Here is a 13,333-nt window from a genome sequence, read left to right as displayed (position 1 = left end):
GTAGATACCATTTTTCTGAAAGGAACCATAATATAAAAAGTGTCACTTTTTCCCAAAATAATTGATACATTTGATATAATTCCCATCAATATCCCAACAGATTTTTGGTAAAACTTAATGAACTGACTGTAAATATTATACAGAAGAGCCGAGGTCCAAGAATAAAGGAAGCAATTTTGAAGCTGTAGACCAAGGTGGAGAGCATGCCTATAGACACCAGGACTTCTGAAGTTATATGAATTAAGTCAATGTGATGTTGGTATAGGAATAAACCAAAAAATATCAGTGGTATAGAACAGACCCTTTTTAGCAAACATACACACAGTAGAAACTTGATATGTAAGAGGTAGCATTACGAATCAGAGGAAATAATGGAAGAATCAGTAAGTTAAGGTGGGGATGCCTGGGTGGTTAAGTCGATTAAGCGTCTAACTCTTGATTTTGGCTCAGGTCGTGATCCCAGTGTGGTTGGATCCAGTACCAAGTCGGGCTCCGAGCTGGGCATGGAGCCTGCTTAAGATTCTCCCTCCTTCTCTCTCTCTGGCTCTCTCTCTCTCTCTCTCTCTCTCTCTCAGTCTCCCAAAAAAACAAAACAGAACAAAACAAAACAAAAAACCCACCAAGGTTTTGGACAGACTGCCATCATGTGTTTTTATATGTGGTATATAATAAGAGGGGTACTATGTCATTTATGGAGGAGTGTGCTCCCCAAAATGAATAGCCTGAATCTCCTCATGAGGAAACAGACAAGGTTAAGCAAATATTTAGCAGCATTTATTAACTGATTTACTGAATTTCTCACTGGGTACACATCATCTGGAGAGCAGAAGAGAACCCTAGTTTGATGTGTTTCTCTCACGGTGAAGTACATAGGCTTAAGAAATAGTAGGTAGTTGAGAAAAGAGAGGGGAAGCAGGATGAGAAAATCATGTTGTAGTAGTGATAAGCAACTTCCAAATAGCTTGAGTGGCTGCTGCACATTTATGCCAGTATTAGTCATGGGTTATATACTTGATCACATTGAGAAGTAAAAGAAGGTAGAGTCATTGAATCCAAGGGTTCACAGAAAACACAGAATTGACCATCAGCTTCTGGCTGTTGAAGATCTCATCCATGTGACTCTTTAATAGCAGTGTCAGAGTAGACCTTTGAGTAACCTGTGTGTGTGTGTGTGTGTGTGTGTGTGTGTGTATGTTTTTACTATCTACTAAACAGAAAATGCCCATATTTCCCTATAAGAAAAAAATTATTTGCATAGCATGATTTTTTTAAAAATGTTTATTTATTTTTGAGAGACAGAGACGGAACATGAGCACAGGAGGGGCAGAGAGAAAGGAAGACACAGAATCTGAAGCAGGCTCCAGGCTCTGAGCTGTCAGCACAGAGCCCAATGCAGGGCTCGAACCCACGAACTGTGAGATCATGACCTGAGTAGAAGCTGGATGCTTAACTGACTGAGCCACCCAGGCACCCCATGCATAGCATGATTCTAAACGCACATGTTTTTTATGTATCTTGTTTGACATCTAATTTTGTATCAGTAGTCCAGTGGTTAAGTCCACCTCCTTCTTAGATTCATACATTAGGTTTACTACTTAGTAACTATGAGGGCATGCCTTGAACATATTGTGTAATCTTTCTGGGTCCTAGTTACAGATAAGATAAGGATAATGTCCAGTTTAATGAGTTGTGACTCTTTGATTAGGTATGTAAAGCAGCTAAAACTCTCTGTGGCACATAATAGATGTTCAATAAATTTAAGCTATTATTGTAAAAAAAAAAAAGTCAGTGTCATGAAAGACTTAACAAACAGCTGAGATATTACAGATTAAAGAAACTAAAGATATATGATAACTAAAAGCAGTATGTGATCCTAGATCAGAAGGAAAAAAAAAGGTCTGTAAAGAACATTATTGGAATAATTGATAAAGCTTACATGTGAATTGTACATTAGATAATAGTGTTGTAACAGTTTCAGATTTCTTGAATTTGATAGTTATGGTTATATGAGGCATTGTCTGTGTTCTTAGGATACGTACTAAAGTATTAAAGGTGAAGGTTACTGGGACACCTGGGTGGCTCAGTCAGCTAAGTGTCTGACTTTGGCTCAGGTCATGATCTCACGGTTCGTGAATTCAAGCCCCGCATTCGGCTCTGTGCTGACAGCTCAGAGCCTGGAGCCTGCTTCAGATTCTGTGTCTCCCTCTCTCTCTCTGCTCCTGCCCTGCTCACACTCTTCTCTGTCTCTCAAAAAGTGAATAAACATTAAAAAAATATTAAAATAAAGGTGAAGGTTACTAATTACTCTAGAATGTAGTTCAGTACAAAAAAATCTCTCAAGTGAGAGACATGGGCAGTTGTGGCAAAATATCAAAAATTGGCGAATCTGCATTAAGGAGTACCTGTTTGAAATTTAAAAAACAAAAAAGTTCAAAAACTGTGGCTGGGAGAATTAATTATTGATTTTAATAATTAGATCCCAGCTTTGAACTTGTAGGAGTATTGACAATACTGACTCTATCTTTGGCCTTCCATCTTGTTCATGTTCACTGGATTACCTCTCTTGGGGCTTATGTGTTCTGGGACCCTTGGAGATTAATATACATACCTTTTAGAAATGCCCATCAAGGTAGGGATGAGGAGAGGCTTGCTTTGGCCTCCCAGGAATCTGTAAGAAATAACATAGTCTTTTCCCTTTCTGACACACAGGTAGTGCCTCAAGGTCTGATTAAAGGTTAGCTGTCAGGTGCATGCAATCTTTTGAAATACATACAAACCCTTTGATCTCACTACAGTGCTCTTCCCACTCCACTCCATGTGTCCCCTTGCTTTATTAAACCTATAGGCTAAGGTCTGGACTTTGTGGAGAATAGCTGCAGTGCTATGTGAATTTTTGCTGGTGGTTATCTCCTCTCCCCACCACCCCTCTCCTGCATTAAGTTACCTTGAATAAAACTTCAAAAACTGTATGGAATGGTTAAGTGTCAGACTTTGGCTCAGGTCATGATCTCGCAGTTGGTGAGTTCGGGCCACACATTGGTGCTGTGCTGACAGCTGAGAGCCTGGAGCCTTCTTCGGATTCTGTCTCTCCCTCTCTCTCTGCCCTACCCCCACTTGCACTCTGTCTCTCTCTGTCTCTCAAAATGAATAAATGTTAAAAAAAAAAAAAAAAAATTACAATGAGGTTGTAAAAATACAATCACTTAACACTATTAGATGGGCATAAGTTTTTAATTTGGTGATAATTATAATAATTTAGCATTCACTATATGGAAATACTTTTCTAAGTGCTTTAAGTGTATAACTCGTTTACTTTTCAAACAATCATAGAATATTGATAACATCCTCATTTTACAGATGAGGAAACTGAATTTGAGAGAGATTGAGAACACACAGAAAGTGGTACAGTTAGAATTTAAACCCAAACACTGTAGTGCTACGGCCTGCTAGATTGAATGCCATGCCAGAGGTAGTAAGAGTTTTTGGAAACAGGTTATATTCCCTGTAATCTATGAGATCTTAGACAAGTTACTTAACCTGTGACTGCCTCATTTTTGGTACTTCATTATAGATTGTTGAGAGGCTGAAGTAGGTTATTTTATTATTATATACTGTTTTCTCTAAGCCTGGGTGAAGGTGTAGTAGTACAGCAGAAACTCTTACACACAATTTTGGTTGGGAATGTAAATTGATAGTGCTCCTGTACCACTTTTTAAAAAAAGGTTTCAGGGGTGCTTGGGTGGCTCAGTTGGTTAAGCATCCAAGATGCTTGATTTCTGCTCAGTTTATGATCTCATATTTTGTGAGTTCAAAATGTCCGCTGGCATTGACAGTGTGAAGCCTGCTTGGGATTCTCTGTATCCCTTGCTCTCTGCCCCTCCCCCACACACGGTTGCTCACGTGCTTGCTGTCTCTCTCAAAAAATAAACTAGGGATGCCTGGGTGACTCAGTCAGTTAAGTGTCTGACTTTGGCTCAGGTCATAATCTCTCAGTTTGTGAGTTGCTAGCCCTGCCTTGGATTCTGTGCTGACAGCTCAGAGCCTGGAGACACCTTCAGATTTTGTGTCTCCCTCTCTCTGTGCCCCTCACCCACTGTGCTCTGTCTTTCTCTCTCAAAGGTAAGTAAACATTAAAAAAAAAAAAAACAACTTAAAAAAAACTAATAAAAAAGATTTCATAAAGCTAAAGGTGCTCCTACCTTGTACCTTCAACTTGGAAATACCTTTTGGAAAATATTTAGCAATTCAGCTCTTGTTTATTTAAACACATTTTTTTTTAGTATATGTGCTGCCAAAGCGAGCACATAAACACATTTTTTTTTAATGTTTACTTATTTTTGAGACACAGAGAGACAGAGAATGAACAGGGGAGGGTCAGAGAGAGAGGGAGATACAGAATCCTAAACAGGCTCCAGGGTCTGAGCTGTCAGCACAGAGCTCTTGTTTATTTTAAAGAAACTCTCCCACATACTGCCAAGAAGCTGTGCACTGGGATGTTCACTGCAACATGTTTGTATTAGCTGGAAACAACCTCAATGTCTATCAAATAAAAAATGTACAAAATAAATTATACTATTTTCATGCAATAGAATAGTATGCCCTAGATTTTAAAAAATGAACTATAGTCGGGGTGCCTGGGTGGCTCGGTCGGTTGAGAATCCGACTTCGGCTCAGGTCAAGATCTCATGGCTTGTGAGTTTGAGCCCTACATCGAGCTCTGTGCTGACAGCTCAGAGTTTGGAGTCTGCTTCAGATTCTGTGTTTCCTTCTCTCTCTGCCCTTAACCCACTCACATTCTGTCTCTGTCTCTCTCAAAAATAAATAAACATTAAAAAAATTTTTTTTAAATGAACTATAGTCACAAAGATGAACATAGATCTTGAATGATACTGAATAAAAGCAATCTGCAGAAGGATATATATAGTGTGATGCTATAAATATATATAGGGTGATCATATAAAGTATAAAAACATGGGAAGAAACTATGATGTTTTATTGAATATAAGATTACACAGATCTTAAGGTGCATCATTATTTAGGTAATCAGTAAGAAAAATTTCACCGTGAAACTATTATATACCATTAATTATAAAATACATACCAATTTTAGAGGTGTTAAAATGATGAAAATAATGTGCCTCTTGGAATAAGTGAACTGGGATGTATTACTTGTGGTGAACATGTGAACATACAAAATGTTTTGTAATAAAAAAAAAAGACTACGGTTACCTTTGGAAGAAGTCAGGGGAATGGGATTTGGAAGGGACACAGGGACCTCAGCTCTGTAATGTCTATAATGTTTTGTTTGCTTAAAGTAAAAAATGCTACATGAAACAAAAAAAAGAAGATTCATTAAAGCTTGATTGGGAGTACATGGATGTTTATGTATACTTTTCTGTATGGCTAAAATCTGTCTTTACTTTTTTTTAATTGGTGGTGAGGAAGAGTAGGTAAGTGTAAAAGTGGATAAGTTTGTCTTAAAAGCAAGGATGAGAGAGGAAAGCATATCAGTGGAGGGTTTTGTTTAAGTGAGAAATACAGGTATCCTTTGCCCTCTGAGCTCTATTTATGCAAACTATGTAATGGAATATATTCTCTTAGATTTTTAGATAAATCCCTTATTATTTAAACTCTTACCAGGGCACGTGGGTGGCTCAGTCGGTTAAGTGTCCGACATCGGCAAGCCCTGCGTCGGGCTCTGCCAACAGTTCAGAGCATGCTTTGGATTCTGTCTCCTCTTTCTGCCCCTCCCCACTTGCACTCTGTCTCTCAAAAATGAATAAACATTTAAGAAAATATTTAAACCATTACCATTTATCTAAAACTTTGGAACCAGATAGACACTTTGATATCCACAGTTGCTATCCAAACTTAAGTACTACATATATTTAGAAAGTAAGAGATACTTCCACTGAATTTGTAAACCAGTAGAGAAGAAACTGAAAGTATAGAAGATAGAGTTAAGTCCCTGAAAGGGGAAGAGCTGAGGTCTAGAGTGTAGAGAAATTCACTCTTTTTTTTTTTTTTTTTTTTTTATTTATTTATTTTTGGGACAGAGAGAGACAAAGCATGAACGGGGGAGGGGCAGAGAGAGAGGGAGACACAGAATCCGAAACAGGCTCCAGGCTCCGAGCTGTCAGCACAGAGCCCGACGCGGGGCTCGAACTCACGGACCGCGAGATCGTGACCTGGCTGAAGTCGGCCGCTTAACCGACTGCGCCAGCCAGGCGCCCCGAGAAATTCACTCTTGATGAGAGTAGAGTCACTAACTACCCTTACATTGGAATGAATATGATGAGAAGAGGTTTAAATAATAGAATAATTTTTAGAGGTAGCTATGAAATTGACTACATTGGCTCAATTGTCTCAACTCAGTGTGAAAAGTATGAGGAAAGGTCAGGGTCAACTAAGACAGTGCTTCATAGTGGGTAGATTTTGTTCAGATTTTTACATCTTTTGGAAGTTACTACTGTCTTTTGAAATACCTTCTTGAAAATTTACTTGCCCTTTGCAAAGGTCACAGGAATAACCGAATATTTTTAATATACTAGACCATGGATTGATTCTGTAATATTTTGAAATTCTGATTTTTGAGTTTATACAGCCTAGGCTGCTTCCCTGATCTTTTCCAGATAGAGAAAAAAATTGCTAACACATAAGAATGTATGTATGTTTCAACGTTTATGTGGTGCTTTATATTTTATTTTTCATATTGATACAGTGAGGAAATTATTGTAGTCTCTATTCTTCATTTTGCAGTTTAAGCTTAATACTCTTTTCTAGTACTGCTTGTCTCTATTTCTTATAATAAAATATAGGTTACTTTGGAGTTTCACTAGTTAAATGCAGAGCATTCTTTACTTTTATTCTCCCTTTTTAAATTTTAGAGCTGAACGACAAAGGAATGAAGCACTATATAATGCTGAAGAGCTGAGTAAAGCTTTCCAACATTATAAAGAAAAAGTGGCTGAAAAACTGGAAAAGGTAAGAAGCAGTTGTGCAAATTCAGTTTTTTTGGAACTGTCCATATTCTAAAAATAAAAATAGACATAAATAGAATGTATTTGTTTATAGTTAAAGTGGGGAATAATTTTTATGACCTTGTAATAAAATCATTGGAATAAAGAATTGTAAATATTGGCTAAGGCTGGTGTTCATCATCTTATAATGAGCAGAAACTTTTTTATCAAAGTGGGAAAAGAATGGAGACAAGGGGAAGAACAAAATACAGAGAAAGAAAAGAATACGGAGAAAGATGAGGTGAGTGAGCAGAGGTTGGAGCTGTAGAAGTAGAAGCAGAAAATTTGTTCCTATCACCTCCATGAAAATGAAGACAGAGTAGATTGTATAGCCTTCAGTTGTCTCCCTGGACCTACCACCCTGAGAGGATCTTACTCCTTCCTCTCAAAGGGAAAATTCCTTTAACAGATTCTACATGGTAGTATAGTGACTTTATTACATTCACTTAATATTTTCAAGTCATATGGATAATAAAACCTGTTTGGAGGAAGGCCACATGTTGAGTATTCAGACATTGAGCTCAGAAGAGAGGTCTGGTTGATAGATACTAACATGAGAGAATTCCATCTTGAGATAGTAATTGAAAAAGAGAAAGTTAATGATTCTGTTCAAAGAAAGGTAGAAGGGTAGGAGAAATATTATTATTAAAAGTTTAATAAGAAAGAAATACCATATGATTTCACTTATATGTGGACTCTAAAAGATAAACAAACAAAAAGCAGAAACAGACCCATAAATACAAAGAACTGATGAGGTGTTGGGCAAAATTGGTGAAGGGGAGTGGGAGATACAGACTTCCAGTTATGGCATGTGGAAGTCACAGGCATCCAAGGTACAGCATAGGGAATATAGTCAATTGTATTATAATAGTATATGTAGCGTCAGATGATAGCTATACTTGTGAGCACAGCATAATGCATAGAGTTGCTAAATCACTGTATTGTACACCTGAAACTAATGTGACATTGTTTGTCAACTATATTTCAATGAAAAATTCTTAAAATCCCGTCAGATACTGTTCTTAAGTGTAAATTAATCAGATCACTGTTTTGAAGGCCTTGGAGAAGATCCCTGTGGGAATGAAATTTTGTAGGAGGGATTTTTAATAAGGTAATTTGTCGGGGGAGATAGAATACCTAGCAGGGGTAATATGTTCAGGGAGAGGGAGGACTTTATAGAGGAAAGAGAAAAATGTTAAGATGATTTTTTTTCACATTTCTCCTTGGGATTATCAGTTCAAACCACACTCAGCAGGTACCTCTAGTTAGGTCGATGTAATAACAGAGGCAGATCTGCCTATTCTGTCACTCCCACCACTCTCACCTGAGTGCTTGATTTTTATCTGGTTTAGATTTGGACTGTAATTTCAGTGGGAGTATCTTGTGGCTAAAATTTCAAAAGTTATTTCTCCATAACATTTGCAGCATAGTTAGCCTTTAATTTCATGCAGCATCCCTGCATAAATTGCTTGCTTTGCTCCCGTGAGGCCAGAATGCTTCCTGTCGGGTGATAGTGCCATTGCCCCTCTGTCATAGGCTCTCAACCATTTCTGGACAGGTGGTGGCATCCCCCTCCTCGTCCTTTGTTACTGCCCGTCACTTTGCTCCTTTCACTGCAAGGCTGGGGACTTAAACGTGTGAAATACTTACTCTACTCTCCTGCTTATTTCTGAAGTCACTACTTTTTAGTTTGAAACACCTAAAATTTATGACTACAGTAGTATGTCCACTTAAAACAAATTATTGTTTTAGGTTCAAGTTGAAGAAGAAATATTAGAGAAAAATCTAATTAGCTGTGAAAAAGAAAATAAAAGGCTGCAGGAAAAGTGTGGTGTATATAAAAGTGACCTTGAAATTCTGAAAGAAAAATTAAGGTACAGTATCTTGTTATGGAAAAAGGAGTTTTGTGTGGAAATGGAGAAAGAACTGAAACGTTTTAAAATAGAATATTTTGTATATTGTAATTGTGGCCTTAAATTACATAGAAAGCTAGGTTTCATGACTGCAATTGTTTTCTGGGTATAATGTTAGGATTTTTAATGAATAAAACGTGTTGATATTAATATACTTGCAAATATAGAATGATATGATCAACATATTTGCTTTGCATATATTTAGAGAAGATGAACACAAACATATGTGAAAATATTACTGCCTAGTAATCTGTTAATGGTTGATTACTATCTTTTAGAGTTGTGGCTAATAGTTCATGATTTTTCCTTATATAACCTAAAACTTTCTTGAAGTTGCAATATGTTGAATTAGGATGTGGGAGTTAGATTTCCTGTCTTATACTTTTATAAGGGGAGCTCAAGTGCTTCAAAGATAATGGAGGAATGGATAATGCCTTCCTCCTTACTATGAGACACTGGGAAAGTTTTATAATCTTTATATACCTTAGTTTCCTTATCTATAAACAGAGAGTGATAATCGTGCTACCCACATAAAGTTGTGAGTGCCTGGCATGCAGAAAGTAGGTACTCAGTAAATGTGAGCAGGTATTATTATTTCAGAATTAAAGCTTTAAAATATTTTATTTTTTGAAAATTTTTAAATGTTTTTATTTGTTTGTTTTTTAATATAATTTATTGTCAAGTTGGCTAACATATAGTGTATACAGTGTGCCCTTGGTTTTGGGGATAGAGTCCTGTGATTCATCGCTTATATACAACACCCAGTTCTCATCCCAACAAGTGTCCTCCTCAGTGCCCGTCACCCATTCTTCCCCTCCCCATCCCTGCTTTAAAATATTTTAAAAGTGAGATTAACTGGGATTTACTGAAAATAAATATATATTTTGTTTTCATTTTTATGTTTTTTTCTTCATAGGCAGTTAAAAGAGGAAAATAACAATGGAAAAGAAAAATTAAGGATCATGGCAGTGAAAAATTCAGAAGTTATGGCACAACTAACTGAATCTAAACAAAGTATTCTGAAGCTAGAGAGTGAGTTAGAAGACAAAGAGGAAGTACTTAGAGAAAAATTTTCTCTAATGAATGAAAACCGAGAATTAAAGGTCCGTGTTGCAGCACAGAATGAGCGACTGGATTTGTGTCAGCAAGAAATAGAGAGTTCAAGGGTGGAACTGAGCAGTCTGGAAAAAGTTATGTCCCAGTTGCCAGTAAGTATGGATGAAAAGGAAACTTTTACTCAAGTGCTTTATAAGAGATCATCATTTTGTGGTTGCTTTATTAGCTTTTACTTTATGTTTTTTTTTTACATATCTATACTTTTAGTAATGAATTTCTTTTCTACCTAATCCCTTTTCTTTTTCTGCTCCTACCCTTTCTTAGTCTCTCAGACGCCCTATGTAAGAATGGCACAGGATTTTTAAAAAACAGCTTTATTCAAGTAATATTTGTATACCACAGAATTCACCCATTTTAATTGTACCATTCAGTGATTTTTAGTAAACTTACAAGTTTTGGAACAATCACTGCAGTCCAGTTTTCAGTTTACCATTCAGAAGATTCCTTTACCACACTCACCCCTAGGGAACCACTAATGTATTTTCTGCCTCTAGAGATTTGTCTTTTTTGGATTTTTCATATAAATGAAATTGTACAATATATGGTCTTTAGCTTTCTAAAAATTTTTGAGGATCATTCATTGTGATATATATATCAGTACTCCATATCACTTTATTGTTGAATGTTATTCAATTGTATGGATACACCACATTTTATTTAACTATTCACCAATAAGTAGATAGATATTTGGGTTGCTTCCATGTTTGGACTATTATGAACAATACTGCTACGAACATTTGCATACAAGTCTGTGTGTGGACATAGTTTCATTTCTCTTGAGTACATACCTAGGAATGGAATTGCTGGGTCATATGGTAAAGTTGTACTGAACTGTTTTCCAAAGTGGCTATACCATTTTACATTCTCACCAGGAATGTCTGAGAGTTCCTGTTTTTCTACAACCTACCCAACATTTGTTACTGTCTGTCTTTTAGATTTATAGCCATCTTAGTGGGTGTGATGTGGTATCACATTATGGTTTTAATTTACATTATTCTAATGACTAATAATGTTGAGCAACTTTTCGTGTACTTATTAAAATGTTTTTATGATAGCAGATGGCCATCATTTCTCTTTCAGTTACATATATAACAATATATATAAGTGAGATTAGAAAGAAGGTAAGTATAACTATGTCAGAAATCTGTTATTGATAATTGTAAAATAAAGGTGAGATCAGGAGAAAACTATATAAATGTGTCATGGCTGATTTCAAATATGTATATATGTATATATTTTTTAATTTTAAGTTTATTTGAGAGAGAGAGAACACAAATGAGGGAGGGTCAGAGAGAAGGAGAGACGGAATCCCAAGCAGGGTCCACACCATCAACGCAGAGCCTGACGCAGGGCTTGAACTCACAAGTGGTGAAATCCCAGCCGAGATCAAGAGTTGGATGCCTAACCAACGGTGCCACCCAAATGCCCTGGTTTCAAATATATTTGGATGGGTGGTAGACTTACCAATTTTATTTCTTTGACTCTTACCTATTTTATTTTATTTTTAAAAATACAGCAATGGCACCTGGGTGGCTCAGTTGGTTGAGCGTCTGACTTCAGCTCAGGTCATAATCTCAGGGCTCGTGGGTTTGAGCCTTACATCGGGCTTTGTGCTGACAGTGCAGAGCCTGCTTCAGATTCTCTGTCTCTGTCTCTTTCTCTCTCTTTGCCCCTCCCTCACTTGTGTGCTCTCTCTCTCTCTCTCTCCCTCCCCCTCACTCTCCCTCACTCTCCCTCACTCTCAAAAATAAATAAACATTAAAAAAAATTAAAAATATAGCTAAAGTGTTTTGGAAAATACTACATGTGCCTCTGTTGTTTTTCACATAATGTTATATTATGTGATACCTCCATAATGTTTTATATAATGCAGGTTTATTTTAACTATTGTGATTTTTCTGTTATCTCAGTATTTCATAATGTATTTTTACATTTATCCTATTGACAGACATTAGGTTGTTTCTATTAAATTCACACAATTTTTCAAAATTGGAGTTCTGAATAAAACAATTGCATCATAGATATTGTAAGTTTATGTATGTCTCTTTTTAAATTTGCAGTTAAAAAGAGAAGTGTTTGGTTTTAAATCATCTCTTTCTAAGCACCAGATGAGTAGTTTGTCAAACAAGGAAGACAATTACATTGGCTGCTGTGAGGCAAATAAAATGTTGATTTCAGAATTGAGGTATGGCTTTCAGATGCTGAAGTTGTAGCAAATACAGTGTTTTTTTTTAAATTGGCAGTTAAATTAAAATCCTTAATTGAGAAGATGAAAAATATATAGAAAAATTCATCGAGTATTAAAACAAACAACTGTATTTCCACAACTAAGACTTGATTCTTCTTAACATTCTGTGATATTTTTTTCAAATGTGTTTAAGTAAAACATAAAACATTACAGGGTGGATAATACCCATTGATCTTTCCCACTAGTCTCATTCTCCTCTTAAGAATACACCATCATGAACTGGGTACGTATTCTTCCATCCATTTTGTGTATGTTTACATTCACACATACATGCAAAATATATATGCTTATATTGTTTGTAATTTTGCTTTTTTACTCAGAATTATTTTTTAAATTCATACATGTTGAGGTGGGTAGTTAGAGTTACCAATCAATGGGTGGATTAGTGTAGGTAGTTTTAATAGCTGTATGAGAGTCTGTCCTAGAACTGTGTCACCTAGAACTGTAGTTTTCTTTTCTTACAAACAGTGCTGCAAAGTACATACCTTTATGTGTTGCCTTATACAATATGCCAGAGTGTCTCTAGTGTATATTCCTAAAAGTGAAAGTGCTGGGTTATAGCATGTGTACATTGTTACTTTTACTAGGTACTATCAAGTTTTTAAAGTAGCTGCGCCAGTTTACATTCCCATCAGTGGTATATAAGAATTTCTACATCCTGCCCAAGAGTTAACTAATATCAGAGTTTTAAAATTTTTGCCAACTTGGAAGGTAAAAATGGTGGGAGATATTTATATAGATCTTTCTAATAGTTTTTGGTGTATTTTGTTTTGTTCCAGGATTAAACTTGCAATAAAGGAGGCAGAAATTCAAAAGCTTCAGGCAAACCTGGCCGCGAATCAGTTATCTCAGAATCTTATTGCTTGTAATGACAAACAAGAAAGTGGCAAATTAAATAGTGTAGAGACAGAACCGGTAAAACTAGGAGGTAATCAATTAGGTGAGTGTGTTAAATTCTTTTTTTAATTTTTTTTAATTTTTTTTTTAATTGATTTTTGAAGGAGAGAGATGGAGCATGAGCGGGGGAGGAGCAGAGA

General features: G+C 36.2%; 1 protein-coding gene across 8 annotated transcripts in view; it reads left to right on the top strand.

Annotated features, from left to right (window-relative positions):
• The window catches only part of CCDC18 (coiled-coil domain containing 18), a 119,969-nt gene that overhangs the window by 20,668 nt on the left and 85,968 nt on the right, over nt 1–13,333 (top strand). For all 8 annotated transcript variants that reach the window (XM_058716537.1, XM_058716531.1, XM_058716533.1 and 5 more), the window contains 5 exons: nt 6,888–6,984; nt 8,772–8,893; nt 9,849–10,140; nt 12,109–12,233; nt 13,076–13,236. In XM_058716537.1, coding sequence (XP_058572520.1) covers nt 6,888–6,984; nt 8,772–8,893; nt 9,849–10,140; nt 12,109–12,233; nt 13,076–13,236 — 797 coding nt within the window. The remainder of the gene's footprint in view (nt 1–6,887; nt 6,985–8,771; nt 8,894–9,848; nt 10,141–12,108; nt 12,234–13,075; nt 13,237–13,333) is intronic.

The sequence above is a fragment of the Neofelis nebulosa genome, chromosome 2 (genome assembly GCF_028018385.1).
Source record: "Neofelis nebulosa isolate mNeoNeb1 chromosome 2, mNeoNeb1.pri, whole genome shotgun sequence".
In the NCBI taxonomy this organism is placed as follows: domain Eukaryota; kingdom Metazoa; phylum Chordata; class Mammalia; order Carnivora; family Felidae; genus Neofelis; species Neofelis nebulosa.
The sequence above is the reverse complement of the archived record's forward strand: the minus strand, read 5'-3'. Positions and strand labels throughout refer to the sequence as shown.